Source organism: Bacillus rossius, chromosome 3 (assembly GCF_032445375.1).
Source record: "Bacillus rossius redtenbacheri isolate Brsri chromosome 3, Brsri_v3, whole genome shotgun sequence".
NCBI classification, from domain to species: domain Eukaryota; kingdom Metazoa; phylum Arthropoda; class Insecta; order Phasmatodea; family Bacillidae; genus Bacillus; species Bacillus rossius.
The window spans coordinates 33371236-33393930 of NC_086332.1; the positions used below are offsets into that span (position 1 = coordinate 33371236).

General features: G+C 38.4%; 1 protein-coding gene across 16 annotated transcripts in view; it reads right to left on the reverse strand.

Annotated features, from left to right (window-relative positions):
* LOC134530490 (myocyte-specific enhancer factor 2) overlaps window positions 1–22695 on the reverse strand; it is a 141013-nt gene that overhangs the window by 15226 nt on the left and 103092 nt on the right. For 8 of the 16 annotated variants that reach the window (XM_063365346.1, XM_063365349.1, XM_063365341.1 and 5 more), the window contains exons 2-6: window positions 6181–6339; window positions 5577–5780; window positions 4100–4258; window positions 3167–3311; window positions 1037–1314 (exon numbers count right to left, since the gene is read on the reverse strand). In XM_063365346.1, the coding sequence (XP_063221416.1) occupies window positions 1037–1314; window positions 3167–3311; window positions 4100–4258; window positions 5577–5780; window positions 6181–6234 (840 nt within the window). In that variant the 5' untranslated portion in view covers window positions 6235–6339. Of the gene's footprint in view, window positions 1–1036; window positions 1315–3166; window positions 3312–4099; window positions 4259–5576; window positions 5781–6180; window positions 6340–12869; window positions 12984–22695 lie in introns of those variants that run through there. The other 8 variants (XM_063365355.1, XM_063365345.1, XM_063365348.1 and 5 more) reach the window with 4 other exon arrangements.

The window sequence follows — 22695 nt, forward strand, 5'->3', positions numbered from 1 at the left end:
TTATTTGGGCCACCATAAGAATTTATAAACTCATTGGGTAGTTTTAGTCAGTCCCTCTATAACACAACTTGGTTCTGTTTTGGTTCATTACACAAATGAGACGGAACTTTGTTTTGAAAATTATAAGAAAAATAATTACTGTGAATAAATTAAAAAAATTGTTTTCTGAATTGTGGACAACATTTGTTCCCACAAAACTAAACAAAGTAATCTGATATCAAATGGCTAAATGAATGACAATATAACCACATACGTACAAATTTATTTGAATTGTTTACTTATTTAACTTCATAGCCAAAAATATTATTGAAATTCCAACAGTTTTATAAATAGTTGTTTAACTAATTTTATTTAACAGAAAAATACCCACAAATATTTGAATATTTAACTTTTTAAGTCATCAGACTGGGGTTTTTCAGCATTTCACCAATCCTCTTGGACAACCATTATTTTTTATCACTACATTTACTTCATCGTAATCATAACACCCATTGCAGGTAGAGGTACTTGGATTTATGCTGCACTGTAATGCATACAAAGACTTATGTGTTACAATGACAGGACTTCCAAGACTGTGATGGGATCCACATGCACAGAGTCCCCCTAAGTAAAAGTAATACGTAATCTACGGAAATTACTACTTTCTATCTTATTCGGTATGTGAGCTAAACGCCCGTGACAGTCACACATAGAATTAACTATGATATAGAGTATTAAGTACAGAACACTTGAAAACCACCAAATGTTGGAAGATCACAAATGTTAATGCTACGGTGTTTTCATGCACACAGTTCCTAAAGCAATTATTGCCTTTTAAAGCCGAATGAGTTAACGGCTAAGCTGGCTAGTCTACTCGGACATAAAGTGCACTTTCTGTGAGAGAGGCTAATTTTTATAGTAATCTGTTTACACACTGATCACTAGTCAGGTAATTTTTAGTAACTGTGTGATTAAGTATGTTGGAAGTCTTGTATTAAACCTCGCATTCGAAATGTTTGGACAGTGAGCCGTTGGAGAGAGGTGGAAATGCCCTCACCTCGTCGGACTGCGAGGAGTGCTGGCCCTGCGGGGTGGGTATGACGACGCGGAGGTTCGCCCTGCCCGGCCCCGGAGAGTGCTGCTTGCCGTGCTGCTGCTGCTGCTGCTGCTGCTGCTGCTGCTGCTGCTGCTGCTGCTGCTGCTGCTGCTGCTGCTGCTGCTGCTGCACCTTGCCGGGCATGACGGGGCTGGGGCCGGGCGACTGCGACTCCCCCAGCGGCGACGACGAGTTCGGGTAGCCGTTGCTCATCTCCAGCATGCTGCCGGACGGGTACACTGCGCACACGGGTCGAAGGAAATGAAGTGACCGCTCCTTATGACGTAGGTGTATCTGATCATTCTATTGGCAGAGAGTTGGGCTGCTGCGACAGCCTTACACTTGATTGGTCACGCCTTGCCGGGAAGAAGTTGCATCGGCTGGGCCTGACACCCGGCCGGTTCACCCTGGGGAAGTGGTTGTTGGCGGATTGTGTTTCGTCGTGTTTGCTAGCCAGTTGCACCATTTTGGTGGCATGTTCAACTCCAGTTTGCGATAAACAGAGCAGTTTCACTTCCGAATGCCTAAGCCATCTGTGATAAAACTACAGGCAGGTGTTGCAAAGGTACTTTGCACTCGCCACTTGAAAACACAACACATTTGCGGGTGGCACACTTCAATAAGAGATTTAGGTGTGCTGTTTTGCAGAATTTGAAGTATCTTTAAAAGAAATTGCTGCTGGGTAAAAATGAGTGAAACTGAGTGTAGAACACAACCGACCAAGTGGCCAACTTTTAAGTTATGAGCTCACAGGATTCTAACAGGGTTTAGTTGAGTGAGGCCCTTCACTGGAGCTACAACGAATGTTTAGGTACGGAAACCAGGAATGCATTCGGAAAAACCCACCGGCCTAAAAATCAAGTATGTTGTCTTCAGGAATGAAACTCAAGTTACCATGGTGGAAGGGTTAGTGGTATTCCCACCACACCCCTGTGTCACTGGCTAGAGTGGACTAATGAACACTTAACCTAGGCCTCAACAAATTATATGAATATTTTCACTCAACTTTAATACGGTTATCTGCAACTTTATTCAAGTAAGTAAAACCAAGCAGTTCTTTTTAAGGTTCTCAATGTTTATAATTGTTACAATTTTTCATACTAGTAAATATTTGCCCTTTTATGGTGATTTTATGTTGTCATTCAGTGGTTCTGAGTCTGGCACAATAGCCAAACTTTTTAACTAACTCACATATCTTTTTCCTCTACAGTAAAAACAAGAAATTTCCACCTTGAGAAACTCAAACAACACAATATTTGTTAGATAAGCAATTGCTTATTCTTACCATTAAAAATCTATCCGATAAATAATTTGAAAACTAGGCAATGAAAATAAGATCTAGACCAAAATCTGTGAGCTTTTGAATTATTAATGAATGCTGACAAGTGTCAAATGCTGTGGAGAAATCAAAATATATTACATCAGATTGTTTTCTATTAGTAACATCATGATAAAATTTATTCATAAAATTGAACAGGTTCGTGGTAGTATTTCTGCTAGTAAAAAAACCATGTTGTAGTAATGTTAAAATATTTTTTTATATGAAACAAAATATATTTACAAATAATTTTTTTAAACAATTTTTCTAAAGGAGCATAAGAGAAAGATTAGTCGATAATTATACATGTTATATTTGTCTCCTTTTTTATGAATTGGAATGACTGTAGAAATTATCCAGAGATCCGGAAAGATTTTGGTAAATAGGCTCTTATTGAAAATATGTACTAATATAGGTGTTACTACTTAGCACAGCGTCTGATAATAAAATTAGGTATATCATCACAACCAGTTGATTTGCTCGATTTTAATCTTTCTCTTTATCACCCATAAAACTAAATTACTTTAAATTGTGGGTATAGGTAAATAATGAAATGATTTAGGTGAAATTTCAGTTAGATATAAATTAGATATACATATATATTAAAAGATTAAAGATAAGCAGCAAAATTAATACCTCAAATTTTTTTCTACATTGCCAAGTAAAAATTAGTTTGCTTGGTATTTATTGTTAACAAGGAGGCACGCAAAGACAACAAAACTGCTGGCAGCCCAACTGGCAGCTGTTCACACTCGACGCGACGCGCGACGTACCTGTGTCTGTCTCCGAGGATGATGGTCGCGGGCTGACGCTGGTGTGGGGCATCTGCGGACTGGACTGCAGCAAGGACGAGTCTCCATAGCTACTGTTCACCGGCACAGAGACGGGCAGCGTGTAGTTCGACTGGCTTATTCCTACCTGTCAACAGGAATGAGGATGTCCTGAAAGTTCTTCACATGCTGAAGCTGTATTTTTAGAATGCTTTTAACATTTGCTCACAAAATTTACACATGTACCCAAAAAACTCTATAACGTGCCCAACAAGTGTCATGATACAATAGTGTGCTGCAAGCTTTACACACAAAAAATGTTCAAGGTTTTCTGATATTGCTGGTAAAAAAAATTCAAATACTTTTAACTAAAAAAAAAACTTCTTCAAACAAAAACCAAATTAGAAAGAGTTAAATTTACACAATTAGTAATTAATAAAATGAGTCAGTAAACCACAAACTGAAAACCCCAGATCATGAAAATATATAACAAGACCAATTACCAGCAGTGTTTAATAAAAATTAAGTAAAAAAGGATAAGCAGGTTTGAGCACAGAAAGAATTCCAACCCTCACTGTTCCCTCAAAACCAAATGTGTATTAATTCAATACTGTAAATTAAAATGAGTTGTGCGGTAGGTTGGATCCTTGTCTTGCAACGTCAGCAACACCTAATAAGTCAAACATATGGAGGATGAGAATGACAGTGAAAAGGTTAAGTAATGTTTAACATTGCACGGTTATGCACATAGACTAATGCAACAAGAACTGCAACTTGAATGAGCTCCGAAGTAATAGAATAAATATGAGTGATGCCAGGTTGTGGGACGACTGAAGCTGCAATGTACGCCACATGAGCCACCGAGCATCCCCACAACGACAGAGCATGTCACGGCAGGAAGAAATCTTGCAAATCGGAAAGCCTCGGATCGCTCACCCTCGTCCCGTTCAGCTGGGAGCGCTGCATCATCAGCTGGAAGTCCTCGTCTATCTTGTTGTACTTGGCCTCGGTGCGCGGCGTCAGCTGGTACTGGGTGTCGGGCTCCGGACTGTCGGGGCTGCACGTGCCGTTCTTGTGCTCCTTCTTGTTGAGTGCCTGTCGCAAAGGACAGGGAAGTGATGCAAGCAAGTACAATACACCTCTACCCTCGTCTCCTGCGCACGAGGCGGGCCATCATTGTCTTACGATTGGCCAACAGAACTGTCAAAATCAGCTGTATGAATTGACAGGTGAGTTTATTTACAAATGGTAGCTCAAAAAATAAACAGTTTTTTTTTAATTATTACATTTAAAATGGTTGTTTTAGGCAGACTCTACATAAGTGCACTATTAATGAAATACCAATCACTAACTACATGAAACGAAAGCCATACACGGTGCTACAAAATTGTATAACCTTTAAGCCATTGCACTTTTTTTTTGGGAGTATACTTTTGTCAAAAATCCTTTTAAATAATGGGTCCAAATTTTTTTTTTTTTACTGTCAAGCTTGCATGTGGAAGTCTATGCACGCACTACCGACACGGATTGATACAGGTTTCCTAAAAACTCTAACTGCACTGCATGATCCACGGGAAGAGGCTAGAAAATGTGGACTCTACGAACTATACGCAAGATGTGATGGTGCTGTGTTCACTCGAGCTGTGTTAATGTTTTCAATGGCAGCTATCTTCGAGAGAAACCAATTTCAGTCTCTCAACTGGTCAAACGTGATTTGACTGTTCAGTTGCTGCTTGTTTGTTATTGGCTAAGCGTACCTGACTACACGACAAAAAAAAACTTTCGACCCAACTGCAGAAGTTACATAACTATATAGGTGTTTGGAGTTAGACTTGGCATTAGATAAAACTACTAAATTTCAAAGTCTCTATTAATGTTACAACACAAATGAAGGTAAATATAACTATCTGTATGGTTGTGAACAGGGATGGTCAAATGTTGGGACCTACTTATACTACATGAAAATTCAACACAATAACAAATGCATTACACAAACTCTAATTTTGAATAAGTATTTCACTGTGGTAGTTTCAAATAAATGTGGTCAAATCTGTAGCAACCTAGAGTACAGCTAAAATCCTTTCACTACAGGAATTTTAATGAATACACAATTCTCTTGATTCCGTTCATTTGGCCAAAGTAAAAATTACTGTCTTTTTTCTCTCAATATGTGAATACTTTGAAAATATGTGTGCCATAATATTTATTTATTGTTGAGGAAATTTTGATAATATATAGTCTATTGTATAATCAATTTTAAAACAATTGTAAAAAAAAAAAACTAACTGATGTCATAACTCATAAGACAATTTCATCTAAACACAACCAGTGTTTCACCTAAAACATAAAATACCTCCTGCCAAACTATAAAAAAAAAAACTCAGCCAGTATATGAAAATGTAATGAACCACACCTCAATTATGTTCTTGTTGGTGAGGGACTCATGTGGTTCGTTATACTCGGTGTACTTGAGAAGAACCTTGTCCATATCAGTGCTCGCATACTGATACAGTTTGTTTGAGCTGCTGAATATTATTAGTGCGATCTCACAGTCACACAATACGCTTAACTCATAAGCTTTCTTCATCACGCCAAACTTTCTCTTGTTGAATGTCACCTGCAACAAATGCAAATCATAATTAATATAACAACAATTGTACAAGTAACCAGAGAGTTTTAACAAAGTACAAAAAATGACTTAGGAGATAAGAGAAAAACCAAAATATTTAATTTTTTTAGTTATCAACTCAAACAATCTACACCAATTCAATAGACATTTTTAAGTACAAATTCATCTTCATTACCAGATAGTGATAATGTCATGCCTAAATAATGTTTAGTATAATGTTACTAAGTAATAAAACAAAATCAATATATTTCTTTCAGTGTCAGTGCCAGTAGCACCCCTAAATTCACTGTAATAAAATTTAATACATGTATCCACAAGAAAATTTTTTTAGTTGGTATTAAGGTGTTATCAAAGTAAATTCAATGAAGTATTCAAAACATGACCTCACCTGTCGATTTCTTTCATCTGTGATGCGCGATATCTGTATTTTCTTGCGCCCCATGATTGTGAACAGAGTGAAGCCGTCGAAATCACAGACTTTGAACCAATACCAGGCTGCCTATGTGAAGAATAACTTTGGCCTAGCAGTACTCCACTAGTATACGATCTGTAACAGAGATTTTAAAAAAAAATTACCTAAATATCTGCATACCACATTTGCATGCAGACACACTGAAGACTGCCAAACAATTTTTACACATCTAGTCATGCAAAGTTCTATAATTGCAACACAATACAACAAAATATGTTTTCAGGTAATGCACATTTGCATTTTAGGTATATTTAAAAGAAATACTACCTATTGTAGACATTAACATAGTGCGAATTCCGGAAAATTATATATAAAAATTTTTATGAACACGATAACTGCCGTAATTATTCACAAATAACTTCCAAACTGATAACATAAAATCTAGTAGTGGAAAATCTTAATTGAGTTTGTTAATGGGCAATATCCAACCAAAGGAGTAGAAACAGGAAAGGTTTTTTAAAAAACAGAACAACTGCTATAACTCCCATAGTATGAAGAATATCACATCTGTTTGAACGTATTATAATTTGTAGGAGTAATACCATAAATTTCTGTCTAAATAAATTTTTGATACGATCAACCACAACTGCAAGGGGTGGAAAAAACAAGGGTTGGAAGACAAAAGAAATCATAACTCCCTTCGTAAGCACACCACCGAATCCATTAAAATAGTTTGTAAACCTTATAAATACTATCTAAAAATATTATCTGAAACAATTTTTCATAAAACCAACCATTGCCAACCATTGCTGCAAAGAGTGAAAAAAGAGGTGTTAAAAAAATAAAAAAGAAATTCATAACCACCTCAGTACGCACACAATCCATTTGAAATGTTTGTAAATCTTACAATTTTTATCTTAAACCTGGGGTTAAAATAAGAAAATAAATAAAACTTACCTACCATGTATTCTATCGAATCAATGTTTATTTTTGTTTTAATTTTTAACAAAATTTTTTGTAAAGTAGATTTTATGTAAAAAAAACATTTTTGTAAGGGGTAAAAATAACAAGGGTAGAAAGACAAAAAAATTATTTTTTAATAGATATACTATCAAATCCATTATAATTTAGAGTAAAACATAAACTTTAGCTAAAATCTTGGGCTGAAACCATTTTTCATGAAATGAACTATAAAATGTAAAAACAGTGGTTGAAATTTAAAAAAAAAAACTTTCTTAGGTTGAAATTTGTTTAAAATATTTTTAACCGTCTAAATGTAATCTTAAAATCTTGATCAAAAAAAATTATATACGACCATGGATTTTTGCAAGGGATGAAAAAGTGTTTGAAGGTCAAAAATAATTGCACAACTACCTCAGTAGGCATTATATGAAATTTGATAAGTGATTCAATGTAGATGCATTGAATTAAAAACATTCAAAATATTTTCGCTGCATGTAATATGAGAAAATGTTTAACTGATTATTTTGGAAAAGTGGATAATATTTATAGGATGTTCTGTCCATTAAGTTCTTAAAATGTTCCACGAGTTTATAGAAGTTTCCAAAATATTTCCAGATTGGTACTTCTAAATCTACCTACGCCTGTAGACTGTGTCGAAAGGGATTTTATATTATTTCATTTACACAAAATTCAAATAAAAGAAATAAGTTACATCATGGAGAATAAATCATGTTTAGTAATAGTAATGGTAGCTCATCATTAACCACCATTCCTACCAGCTAAGTGACTGTTTCAAATTGTTTATTATTGTATATTATTCTTATCACATTATATTACTACTAACTATTACTTGTATTAACATGTATTAGCAACCCAACCAATGTACAATGCAAAATACCACGTAGACAAATTGTGGTTTGAGTTTAATGTTAAAACAACCCTCGTAGATAATGTTTCATAGCTTGCACTGTGGCTAGTGACGATTATAATAGATCTGCCCATGAAATAATCAATTTTTTTATTCTAAAATTTATTAATTTTTCCCATGTAATTATATGTTTTTACAGTGAAATAAAAAAGGCATTCCAACAATAAACAATTTTGGATCTTTCAAATGCTTTTTCAGTAACTTAAAACTTTCTCTCTTTATTAATAGAAATAAACCATCTACAACTATGCACTATTACAAATGTTACATCTTTATAAATTTAAAATATAATGGCCCAACACAATTTTTTTTCTCTGGTTTTTCTGTCCCATTTGCATACACATGCATAATGTGGTAGAAATAAATGCCAAAAAAAAATATTTCTATCTAATGTGAAAAATACCAAGCACTATTTGCTTTCCATTTAAGTAAAGCTCTGCAATATTTTATATTTATTTTATTTGTTTGGTCCTCTAAACCCTTACACATGGAAAACGTTTTGGCGAAGAACACACACAACAATTCCATCATAGTTGATTTACAAGTTGCACTTAAAAAATCAAAGTATATGTCTCTTTAAGTATATAATAATTTGTTTAAAAAAATTGAAAACTTGATTAAAATGTGTTTAATTGTTAACATAAAATAACTTTATGATAACGTGCTGTAAATAAATTATATCCAGTACCTACATAAAAAAAAAGTTTAATTCTTCTAATCTTATTACACATAGTTAAATCGCTGATAATTCAAAAAGTTTTGTTTAACATAGCTTTTTCAGTTTTTAAGGAGAAATGTACTTTTTTTTTACTTTAATCTTTTTTAGCAGAGTAATTTTTACTGTAGATATTTACTTCACTGTTAGAATACAAAAAATAATAATGTTGGAGGGCAGATGAATAGCATTATTTGTATTGAAAGATAAATATATAGGTATATCATCAATTATTTAATAACTGGTATTTTTTACAATGTATTAAAAATTAAACGACTGCAAATAAATCTATTTATCCACCATATAAGTTGAATCAAAAAAAATATTTGTAATAGAGGAAGTAATGTGTGGTGGCGATATGAGGTGGTGTTGGTTAGTTTCATGATGGAGGGAAAGGGGAGGAGGGCAGATGAGTTCTTGCCCCGTCCCTGGCTGCCCCTGGCTAGCGGCAACCCGCACACGGCCAGTCCGCCGCGACATCTGCCGCCTCGCCACGAGTGGCGGGGTGGAGAAGAAACCTGGCCCGCGAACAAGACACACTTCCTCAGCCTCCCCCTCGCCGCCTCTCACGGTGTTGCCATGGCTACAGCTGCCGTCAAGGGCGACGCAACAACACGCTGACTGCAATAAAGCTGTCGAGAGCGCGGAGACGGGGAGTTCTTGACTCTCGCATCTCCACGGTCAGAGAACCAGCGGGTAGGAAGGAAGAGTGATCTTGCCTGTTGGACTGAATTCAAGCTTTCAAGTTGAAGGGATTTGCGTCGCTCGGTCACGCGCGTAATAGTTGAGGCCATGATACCTGCATTACTGGGTAGGTACCCCAGGAGTAGATTTGATTTTATTCACACACTTATCACTTCGTTACGGCCGGGAATAAAAGAAAAACGAGGCACCGTTATTTTTTGATGTGTAAACTTCTTAGCTCTCGGTATACGGCATTTGGTAGAAGTAATTTTGTGAATGAAACGGAAGTCGCATGGAACGGAAATGTGTAACCACGGTGCTGCTATCTGTGGCGGATGGCGCGATCCAAAGTTCGTAAAGAAAACTAGAAGCTGAATAACGAGCGGGGAGAGACTGGGAAGAGAGGCAGCAACAAGAGAGCTGCACCGGCGATAAAGGCACACAAAAAAGTCACGAAGTATTTACCGCGCATGACTTTCCACGCGAGAATAATGGTGGATGAGACGGCAAGTTCGCAGAGAGACTAACAAGCCCTTGAAGAACCCAGTATGCCCCCCCCCCCCCTTTTCCCAACACAATTCGGTTTTCCACTCTGATTATACTTAGCAGCGAGAAATATATATAAAAAATGCAAATTTAATGTAAAGGAGAAGAGAAATCCCACGATGCAACGCGAACACCAAACTTGTTATGGTATCCATCGTAGAACGAGAAATTCTAAGCACTGATTTCGAGTATATGTATTACCACATATTTATACATATACAAATATTACCATAATCATTTACTGAACTAAACGTTAAAAGTAGGGCAAACTGTAAAACATGAATAAAAAATCTTAAGCAGTTACAATATTTAAATAAGTTACACCAGGGGCGAAACTCTGTAGAATGCCCAGGGGAAGGGGACTCCGAATTACGTTTATCATGCACGTTTCACAGTTACGATTTTTCAAGCGTAAGCGAGCCCCCACAAGGAGGGGGCAGACCCCAACCACGCCCCTTCCCCTACCCGTAAAATGTATTCCCACGAGTTAGGATATGTTTGAAACAAACATAATCTGCATTTTAATTTCAGAGACGGCAATAAAATACGCCAAGTTTTATCCCTTTCAAAATGTTTGAAGGCTTGCTAACCAGCTAAAATTTCTTTATAAATATTTAAAAAAAAAAAAATAGGACGTAAGAAGACAAAACTGCGCTTGAGTTACGTAAGGAAAAAGAAGTACCTCTTAAAATGAAAATAAAGCAGGATGGCGAGGAATATTAGCAGCACCTTCGCGTTATGCAATAACAAAACGCTAACACCACCGGGCTAGCATACCACTCCAGGCGCTAAGGATTTACGCAACGCATATTGCACCGATAGTACTAGGACTTTTTTTTTTTTAACTTTTGAATGCTACCTGTTTAGGTGTTTTTCAAAAAAAAGTATCAAATTGTTCTCCGACGGCTTATGTGCCTAGACAAACCTCACAGTACACACACAAGACCCCTATAGCCATTCCCGGCCCACGTTGTCTGGGTTCTCAGCAGCCTGAACAGAGACTTGCATGGCTCCCGCGATATATTAATAAGGATCAATATTAGTGTAAACATAATGAGTGTCAGATATACAAAAAAAGGCAAACAATATTAATGCAACTAAATATTTAAACAATTCATAAAATCAGAAAACGTAAGCTAAAGTTTGTATGTATTTATATAGAGTAATATATTTATTTTATTATCTTATTTTGAACCGGCTAAGGAAATAATGTACCAAGAGAAAATGCAGACAACATAAAGGATACTTAAAACTGTATAAAATCAGATACTAAGAAAAAAATATTGAGAAATTAAGCTAGTTGTAAACAAATTTAAAAAAAAATAATAAAAAACTTTGCAATGTATTCCCTGAATAAATAAAAACAACCCGCCCTCTAACGTGGTTCGCAGATAACTGTAAATTTCCTAATTGTATCACCATCGAAAACACCTGAACACTTAAATAGTTTTAAGATTACACCACTCTCACTGCTGTGTATAGGTACAAAACGCCTAGAATGTTCCAGGATAAAAAAAAATTAGTTTTGTGTCCACATATGTTATAAAATAGAAAAATGTCGTTATCAACGTTCCACCGAACATACTAAAATATGTATGATATGTATGCACTACAAAATAATACTATCATAAATCTTAAGTACTTCTTCGAAGCATCTATAACAGAACATTAGAAAACACGGAGCGACAAAGCAAAAGAATAATCTTGTCGCAACACTTTGTTTTACATATATTAACATAATATAAACATGAGATATTCAGATGTGGACGCTTCTTAATTTTCTTCCACGTAAAAATAATACTTCAAGATAATTGGCTTTACATATTGTTAAGGAATGTGCAATAAAATAGCCCACTTGACACAAAATAAAATTTGGAACAATTGCAAGTGGGACAAATTTTTATAAAAAAAAAATATTATACTAATGTATTTTTGTTCACTTCAGAAAAAAAAATAACGGACACAAAATGTATATTTTGTTGATTTTCAACAATTATAGTGCTAACAATGTTTTCATTTACAAAAATTATGTTAAATATATGTGTTTATTTTCTTATGTGTGTGATAATCGTGCACAAGTTTGTAAATGTTGAAAATATATTAACTTATTTTTATTTTTTTACAAAAATGTTTTTTCTACCAATGCAAACTTGTTTCCAAACTAAAAATCAAGTCACCAATGTTACTAGACTAACAACAAATCAGATTAGGAATGCAATCCCCTCCCCCCTTTATTCCCCATCAACACCCGGCAAGACACGTGCGTGACCTTCATCTTCCCCATAACCGCGCAAGACAAGCTGAGCCACTGAACGCGGCACAGAAACGGAACAAGGGAAACATCATTTCGCGCATGTCTCCCATTGGATCAGACGCGGGAAATTACAACAGTGCAGTGTGGTCACCTTGATTTTCATCCAGTGAATGGCATTTAAAAACAAACCACCTTGTTCTGACACGTTCACAGTCAGGATCAGTTTTAAGATAAGTCGTGATAAATGTACATAGATTTTTTTTTATTCGGTACGGTTGTCGACAGGATCGCGGAACGAGGGAAAAACACACACAACATCCTCCGCTTCTAAACAAGGCACAAGTTTCGGTTCCAAGATGCGCCATGAGAGGGAAGGGGAGGGGAGGGGGGAGGGGATAAAGAAAACAAGGGAAGGGAGAAGGGGGGGTAGAATGAGACATCCCGCCAAGGTCCCGGAGACCTCGGAAGGTCGCGGATGACCTGGTTTCCTCGCGAATCGATCCCCAGGGAGCAGCAGGGGGTGGGGGAGAGATACCCCCCCCCCCGGGGGTGGGGGAGGGAACGGTGCGACTCACCCGTGCGCCCGCCGGGATCTCGCAGGCCCGTCGTCCGCGCCGAGCAACAAGGCGACGACCACCGCATGACGCGCGAAGTCGCCTCCGCGCACGCCACCCGCTCCGCATGAACTGAGCTCCACCGCGCGCACCGTCCCCCCCCCCCCTCCCCAACAGCACGGTCCTCCCCTCCAGAGCCACATCGCCCCTCCCCACCTCCCCGATCCACCCACTCCTCCAGCGCCATCGATTGGCTCGGACCCGGGGCGGCCTCGTGACGTCACGCGGCGGCCGGCGACACGCGCGCGCGCACGCGGGCAGAAGACGCGCCGCGCCACGCAGCTTCCCACGAGCCGTGTCGTATCAGTGCGCGGTTGTTACGGTACACCATCGAGCCTTGTGTGCCATGTACGATAAAAGTGTGCCAAGTACCGCCGTTTAACTGCAAGAGAAAATACCAGCGAATACAATGTTCATTTTTTTTTATTAAAAAGTACTCTATACAAAAGCGAGAATATTAATTTAATTCTGTCTGTGTGTATGAAGTAGTGTTCTAAATAAATATTATAATGCATTTGTATTTGATATCAGTAATACAACTTCTAGACTAATTATTAACATACATTTTAAAAAAACCAAGACAGATTTGGCAGAAACGTAAAATTATTTTGTGCTAGTTTTTGTTCTGTACCATGATAAGACACATATAACCTAATATCTCTGTATCATTACACCGCCCCGGCTCCAAGATGCTTATATTCATTGTTTCCTTACCTATTGCGTGGTATTCAAGTTAGTACATAGGCCAACGCTAATGTGACCAAGTGTACTACTTAACGTTTGTGACCTGAAAACAACCATACGAACAGGCAGGATATACACACACGAACAGACAGGAGATACAGAGTTTTGAGAAGAACACTGGTATAAAAAAAACTTTCGTGAACTGAAACTGTCTAGTAAGTGCATTCGATATAATCTGAACATTTGGAGTTCGACTTGTCGTCGACAATCGCACTACATAAAAATATATGTAACACAGCTTATCTTAAACCTGTCCTTGCTGAGACCGTATTAGAACAAAATGGATTGTGTTTTAATGCATTCACTAGTTTAAAAGCACGATTTCCACGCACTTCCTCTAGAAAATTTCCTTCAACGTTCCACGTCAAACGAAGCATTATTTCCCTGTCTAGTCAATCAATCTTGCAAGATAACACACACACACACACACACACACACACACACACATATATATATATATATATATATATATATATATATATATATATTCAACTATGTAGCTAAACACATTTCCACCGCAATTAACATGCAATACTGAACAAAAAAACTGTTCCCTCAAAATACACAGTTCGCACTGTTATAATTTCCATCGATGCTACGCAACCAACTCTGCCCGTCTGCGATATAAATCAACTAAATTTTATAAAACTTTCAAAACGGCATTATTGATAGCGAGAAAAAAAAACCATTATATCGAACTTCAAATTATGAAATCAATACAGTTGATTCACTCATTGTTTAACTTAAATTAAATGAAAACACGTGGTTCTCAACTACTATTGAGTTTGTGATTAAAATTAGCTGGCAAATTTGCATTTTAAACTTTTTTCAGTATGAATAAGGAGAATAAAAATTTAATACAAAAAATGGAACATTTTAGTTTTAAAGTCAAATTTACTGGCTACGGTATGATAATTTTTTTTTTTTCAGAAAAAAAAATTATTTTATTTTGTGCAGCCTTTAAGAATCCTTAGAATTATTATTATTATTTAAAAAAGTAATGAAAATTAATCTTTCTGAAATAATGTTATATCATATCACGCAGCAGCCACCAGCTTTGCATTTAAACCCAAAAATGTTCTGTTATTTATTCCATTTCGTTCTCCTTATCCATAATGCACAATGTTAAAAACTCAAATTTGCCAGATAATTGTGCAATATATATATAAATATATATATAATTTTGTTGAATTTCGGCCTCTCAAAAAGTCTGCAAGTTTAACTGTGTTAAAAGGGTAAGTTTAAAATGATTACCTGGAACAGGACATACCTCCGTAAGACTTAAAAGGCACACGCTAGCATTAAAAATTACTAATCCAGTTTGGTTACTGATATTTGGCAATTTCGTTGTTTTTTTTCTCCGGGTTTTTAAGATAGGCCTACCTTATCAATTCCCTGGTTTTTCCCAGGTGTCCATATTTCCCGTGTCTGCGGGAACCCTGAACACACTTAACAGGAATATGTAAAAAAAAATTGTTCAGGTTCCTTCTAGTACACTACGGATAAAAATGATAGACATCTGAACAACACGCAACGGCAACTTCAAAAGGTGACTTGTGTTTCACTACTATCGCGGTTCAAGCCGCATAAGTGCCAAGTTTTCGATCATAATTCAACCTGTATTTTACGCTCCAGTCCAATTTTTTTTTGCAATTCAGATGAATTATTTTTTTGGTCCAAAAATGTCAATCACGCCCAGAAAATTGAGAAGAGAAAGTGCAAAAGACCAGTTCTGCAATGCATTCCCAACGGTAGCAGCACTGGAAACAAACAATTACCTACTCCTACTCGATGACAGACGTGACCTAACCTCAGCCGTGGTCATTAACGACTGTGAGTGTTGTAGGAGCAGTACCACGGTACCTCCGACCCCAGCTAGTTGTCGGCCCTACGCTGACAGTCTGGGAGGATCGTGGGTACGCAGTCTTGGTTCCCTCAACATTACAGTTCTCTCGACGGAGAGTTTCGAACTGTGTCGCTCTCTTTAGTCAGGACCGAGAGTGTACTCTAAACGCAGTACGCAGTCGTCACGTGTTCAGCTGGACGCCCATACTCTACATTTGAAACCGTGGAAACTGTTCAAAACCACCAAAAATTTTACCGAAAATCAAATAGACTTCTGCGTTGAAATCAGTAACATGGCGCTGGTGCGATGACTTATTAGTAGGAGCACGTATTTTTCGCGAAAAAAAAAAAAATCATAGCTCACTGTACTGCAACAAAGAAAGCATGCCTGCGTTAGCGATCGTTTCCTCGTAATTGGCGGCCGTCTGCAAGAGAAGCCATTGCCCTATTCGACCGGATCATTCTGGACGCACTGGATGGCTGTGATTGGTGTGATGACAGTAGACATGTGCGTGAAACAAACCCAGACAATGGTACAAAGTTTTAACGCATATCTGATCACGAAATATTTTCGCGAAAAGTGCATGACCCTACTTATTAGTGAATACTTCTGATTTTACAGTGGTTCCCACCTTTCTTTTTTCAATGGATTTAGTAACGCAAGACACTAAATTCTCAATGAGTTCTGCCAATTCGTCAGTCAGCAGAAGCTTGTTAACAGCAGTTTCACTTTCGCGTTTAGAGTGCAGACCCTCGTAAACACGGAGGGCACGAACCACGGACCAGTCCCTCGGGAAGGTTGGTAAGGGGGGTAGGGAAGGGAGGAGCTCCCGCGAAGCTCGTGTTAATTGAACGGCCGTCGTCTTTTAACGACGCGGCTCGTAAAAAAAAAAAAAAAAAAAAAAGTCTCGCCAACCTCCACTCAATACACGAAAACTCGCCGGAGCAATTTGCTTTTCATCAACAGGCCCCCTCAGCGACTTCCAACTTCTTTTCGCCGAGTCCATCTGCCTCCTTCCCTTCCTTCCCTTCCTTGTCGCTGGCGCGGAGGAACCGTCTCTTCTGCGTCTCTTCGTCCCGCTCGGGGAGACTCCGGCACGCATGCACGCTGCCAGACGTCACGACGTCATGCTTCTTCTACTGCTGGCGCATCTAACTGACCACTCGAACAGCTATTATTCGTCTATAAAATCCCTTCGCCGCGTTAAAGCAGATTCTATTAACCAGAGAAGTGGAAACGATTTACAGTGTTTTTGAGAAGTATCTTTGCCGGAAACGACCAACGCGAAACGCAACAGTATCTTTGGCTGGTAGCTTGGCACATCCAGAGATGTCACGCGCTCATCTCAAGCGCACATTCCCGCTGGAGGTCTTCATGTGAACAGCATCCACGTGCTGTGTAAATAACTCGATTTTCTCTTTCCCGCCATCTGCTACAGCTGACCAATTCGAGGCGAAAGGACTAATATATATGTGTGTGTGTGTGTGTGTGTGTGTGTGTGTGTGTGTAGGTTTGTGTGTATTAAACACTTTTGCAAATGACTCCTACATTTAGACTTATTTACCACAAAACTTCTTAAAAGGGTCTACATTTTTCTCAAGAGTATTTTTAATAAATGTTTTTTATTTGTATAATAGCAGATATAATGATAAAATACCACACAAAGCATTTATTTTAAATATGAGTTCCTGTAGAGAGGGATTAAACAAACGTAAGTGGAAATCTTGCGATTTTTTTAATGAGTGCTGCACCACGCAAGAGCAAGAGAGAGAAGGAAAAACGTTGAACACCAACATCTATCTGGAATGAGATGGAAAACATGAAGAAATAACCTGAACAGAGCGCATTAAACCCTCGACCTCTTCAATGAGAGAAAAGGACGTGACGTGAATGTAACAAAACATTGTGTAATTTTACACAAAATCTGTGTGACAGCTGTAGACCCGAAGTTAGTGTAATTAAATACTATCAAAAGTGTAAACGTAGAAGTGCTATGGTTTGGTAAATATGTCAGAGATGTTGGAAGATTTTTACTAGGTGATATATGAAGTTACACATGCATGCATTTTTTAACACAAATTTAAGTTTATTTTACAGCATCATTAGGTACATTTACATTAATAATGAAGATTAATAATGAACTTACAAAAATGTTTTATTTTGTTAGCTTATAGTTGTTAATGAACGATGTGTACTTCTGAGTGATTTTAAATTTTATGTCTTTCATTGTTTAATAAACATTTCTAACAGCCTGAGTATACTTTTAAGTTGACAGTCTGCCGTCTTAGCATCTTGACCACCATGCACGCTAACAAAGTAATGGCAATACCACTTCGTAACATAATGTAAATTTAATGGTGTTTAGTCATCATAAATTTGCTAAGTACATAATATGTTCTGCAGTTTCTTGGCAGAAGTTAATTTACTTTGACAAATATTCTCCACTTTTACAATTACGTATGTGTGTACATACAAGTACAGTATACTGATAAAAGAAACAGGACACTGATTTTTTAACACTTGATGTATGTTCAATTTCATCTATAAATACAAATGCGCAATTTAACACGTAAGTTACTGAAATAAAATATGAACGTTCGTGCGTATTTTTATCAAAGTCTGTAGCACAATTTGGTAGAAACATTCGTGCAAAACTACACCAACTTTACTATTTTTTTTTTTCAAATTAAAACGACAAAAATGTAAAATGACTAAACTTTTGTACGAGTAATTTTATTATTTATTTTATAGTTTAGTTTTTGACACTTCTGAATAAACCAAACAAAACATTGCTCGATAGACCAAAGCCGGGAATGTCACCCGCAAACTGGCGTGACGTCGTGTCTACCTTATAAGATACAGTAAGTGTTCACCGCCCTCACTGCAAAGTGCGCGGGGAAGGTTAGCTTCCAGCCGGGCCGAGGTCAGTCCACGGGGGCTCGCGCAGGGGAGGGGAGGGGGCGGCCCCGACATGACACGCGTCGAGCGACCGCGGTTCCGAAACGAAGCCCGGCGGCGAGCATGACTCGCGAATATCGGCGAGCCGGCGCGATCTGCATACGCGCGTCGAGCTCGGTATCAACGGCGCGTCTGACGGCCGGGGGGAGGGGGAGCTGCAGTCGGTGACCGTCGGAAATAGAAAATCACACAGCCGGCCACTTTACTAATTAAGGCACGCCGTGGGAAACTGTGATCAAGGGGAAGGGGTGGGGTGTCAGGGTCGGCGCGTGAAGGGCCGGGGAAATTTTGCGACAGTGGTTTGGTTTCAAGCCGTCACGCGGCTGTCAACCAGCCACTCCGGAGCAGTTTTTTTTTTCGGGACACCCCCCTGACACGGTCCGGGAAAAACGTGCCGGCCGGCGCGGTGACACATTTGGAAGCGAGCGCTCGTAATGCGCCCTGACACGTCAGTAATGGAGGCCCGAAGCGGCCGACTGACTGCCCCCTCGCCCACACCACCATCCCTAAAGGTGCATCTAATGGTCTTTTCAAGTACGCAGCCCCGACAAAAATACCTTTCCGAGTGCGCGGAATGCAAGCGGTTTCATTACCTGCGCGGACACGATTTTAGTTTCCGACCGGGGCGCGGAAAATGGGGACGTTAAATTATTTCTTCAGCTGACACTGCCCCGCAAATGGGCTGGCTGGCTGCTTCTCGCGCGCAAACAATTATAAAACACCGCTCCGAATACTGAAATAGGGCTCTGAGTGCAGGCGGACAGCTAGCAGCGGTGACTCATTCACCAGCACGATCTCCCCGCATAATTGCGCTTCCATCCTTCCTGCTCTGTCTCCCGCCTCAAGGAGGCAACGACGAGCCCGGCTGGTCCTCAGACGCTTCTTGTCAGCGAGACCCCTCGCTGCCACCTCCCAGGCAAACAGCTTGATAACCATGTCCTGGCAGAACAAATATGACCTACGGGCCCATCAAACAAAAGGCTTTCTATAAACGAGAAATGGACATAGACGTTGAATTATACTATATATGTATATACATTAAAATATATAAAATACAACAGTTGGGTGTCATTGGCCAAGTGCACGCATATACATATAATTTCTATACTTTTAAGTCAAACGACCATATAAACACTCAGATTTGCTCTTTCCGTCTGATCTGCAATGGACCAACTGCTGGTACCTCAGTTCAAAGTCAGAGGAGACAAAACATTTGACATGGACAAAGTCTTTTTTTTTTTTAGTTAGATTTTCTATATATGCAGAATGATGCAATATTAATGTTTTTGATTAAACCAAACAAAATTAGGTAGATATGTTAAAATATTTATAAATTTTTAAATATGTATGTTTTCTTTAATAATTACTGTAGATGTTAATGTTCATAAATGTATGTGCACACATCTGAACAAGCAATTATGTTATCAGTCTTTGAAAAACAAAAATTGTGTCCGTAATATTATATGCATAAGCTTAACAGGTATTTTACTTTTCCAGAATATTTTATGAGTAATTATTTACAATCGAAACCAAATAAAGATTGTAAAAGTCTAATCAGTACAGCTATTTAAATGAATTTATAATATAGTTAACTTACATTCTATAATTTAACAGAGACTATGGGGTACGTAACACAACCGTAGTTCATCTAGGATTTGATCTTAAATTATGTCTGATTTAATTATTTTATATTATTTCGATAATTCGATATAAAATATTATTACAACCATTAGGTAAGATTTATTATGAATATTGTTGCGCTGTTTGGACCTACCGTGATTAACTAACAACATTAGCCAAACCATACATTTATGGGATTTTTAAGATACAATATCCCAGGCGCAGAGCTGAGAAATCACCCGGAGTACGAGCTCGGAACCTCGCATTCCCAAGGTTAACACTTTGGAGATCTATCGACCGAGTCCCCAGCACGATGAACACGGCTTTTAGAGTTAGATCGATTTAGAGAAACACAAGTAATAGGTTATAGAGTAGCCTATGTAGTGAACGCGGACACTGTAATATTCTCTACCCCTCCCTCCCCGCGCAACCCAAGGAATAAATACGCGTCGCAGTTACAAGGAAATTAATACAAATTTAGAGGGAAAAATTTTAATTTTAATTCGTAAATTTTATTTTATCGTTCGCATTTTTTTTATTTAAGACGATATTAACGTAGTTTTATGAGAAGAAGCATAGAACACACGTGAGCGTGGCAGGACTCTATCCCACGATCATCAGTCAGGCCCGCCGACCCTACACCACCGGAAAAGCCTGCTTTTCAAGTGAAATAACTGGAACTATAAATTAATATTTGTGTGTTTGAAAGTGAAGTTGTTACGAAGCCGGCGGTGAGAACCTCCGAGGCTGCCCCGGTCTTTCTCCCCGCGGCGCGACGTGAACTCAACAACGTTAGGAATCTCACAATCAGGGAGGCATTTGTGTCGGTGAGGCGATCGGATGGTAGGTGTGACGCTCGCTGGTGCTTCTAGCGCGGCGTCTCCTCTGGACTGGCGCGCAGTCTTCTCGTCGTGCATAGGGCAACTATGATATTTAAACGGTATCCAAAACACTATACGGCGGAGAAATGAAGTTACCGTGCACTGCAAGTCCACCGAGTGCTTTCAAGAATCTTTACCGGGCGTTTCATCCCTAGAAATTATTCCGAAATTTTTCACTAATAACACAGTGCGAAAATGAAATCCGGAAACACAACTACTCATCCGCCTTCAGCATATTATTCAATCCTTTCGTAAACAACACCACTCGGACATCTCGAGCAGATTTCAATTCGCGTGATTTTTCTCAGAAGGTCTGCGCACCTTGTGTGTGTGCCCAGGAAGGCGTTGGCCTTAAACCGTGCGACGCAGCCCGTCTGCGAAGTTTCAATTTTAACGGTCGTGACTCTCACGCACCCATTAGATTTTTCTCTCTTTCACTTGTGTTTCGTGTAGCCACAGGGGTTCCCACACAGGTAGTTTTTTTTAGTTGGGTTTAAAAACTCCTAGATTTGATTCCAGGCTCGGATAATAGGGACGCAACGTCTCGAATTTAAATGATTAAATAATTTAAAATAAATGCTTTTATTAAAGAATTGGTTTACTCTGGTAATCAACGATTACTTTTCCGATCACATAATGTTCTAATAAGACTTGTTTCATTTTTTTTTTCTTTTCCGCTAGGTGTTGTTGTGACGGAAACACGTTCCCAGGAAACACTGAACACAATCTGCGTTGACACGAATCAAACTGGGGGTGACACAATTTGAGTTCACTCGCACGGAAAATACGTAGTTTCATCACCCCACCATCACCACTCCTGTCGTCCAGTCGCACACTAGCTCGCAGTCCTGCACGTGTGGCGAGGGAAGCACCGTCGTCTCCAGGCTCCCCGCGCGACCTGCCAATCAATACGGAACACGCGCCCGCCGGCATAGCAACACTCGCCTTCGAGATCCGCTCACGTTGTCCGGCTCCCTCCCTTTGTATTATCTTTGAAAGATTTGTGCAATGGGAGTGCATGACTCGATGTAAGTTTTTGGACATACGCTATTGCTAAGAACCTTATTCTGTTTAAGTTCTTAGCAATGGCGTATGTCCAAAAACTTACATAAAGTCCCTCCCTTTGGCTATACAGTATGCCAGTTAGCAGTAAAAAAGGCATGCCGATCCCTCTTACTGCGCAAATAAACACCATAACTTTTCTAACCAATTTTTTTTAACACGTTCGAATAAATTATTAAATAATTAGCGAAACTAGCACGGAATAAAATACTGTAATATTTTGGAAAACAAGAATAATTAATTTCTGTGTACATTTGATAGGAGTAACTTCGTGATGTTTTTTTTTTTTTTCGGTTTTATCGGAGTCGTCTGATTATACAGTTTAAAATCTCGGTCTTCTGATCAAACGATTCAATAGTCGACGTAACTGCTTCGGCAACAAATTCTAGCGGCGAGCGCGGAAAATACGTGTAATTCGCGTCCTGAAATGCATCTTGAAACAAAATTTGCGTGTATGTTAACTTGAGATATTTTTCTGAAGAAAGTACACACAAAAATATGTTTCAAATAAAATAAATAATTAATATATAGCTGGATAAATTATGTAATTATTCTGCATCTGATATTGAGCAGTACGATTTTCTTTTATCCCGTTTCATCCTTGTTGTAGCACTTGATTTTAATTTTAAACGCTTTAGTTAGCATATCAAATTATTTTACACATACTTAGCACTAG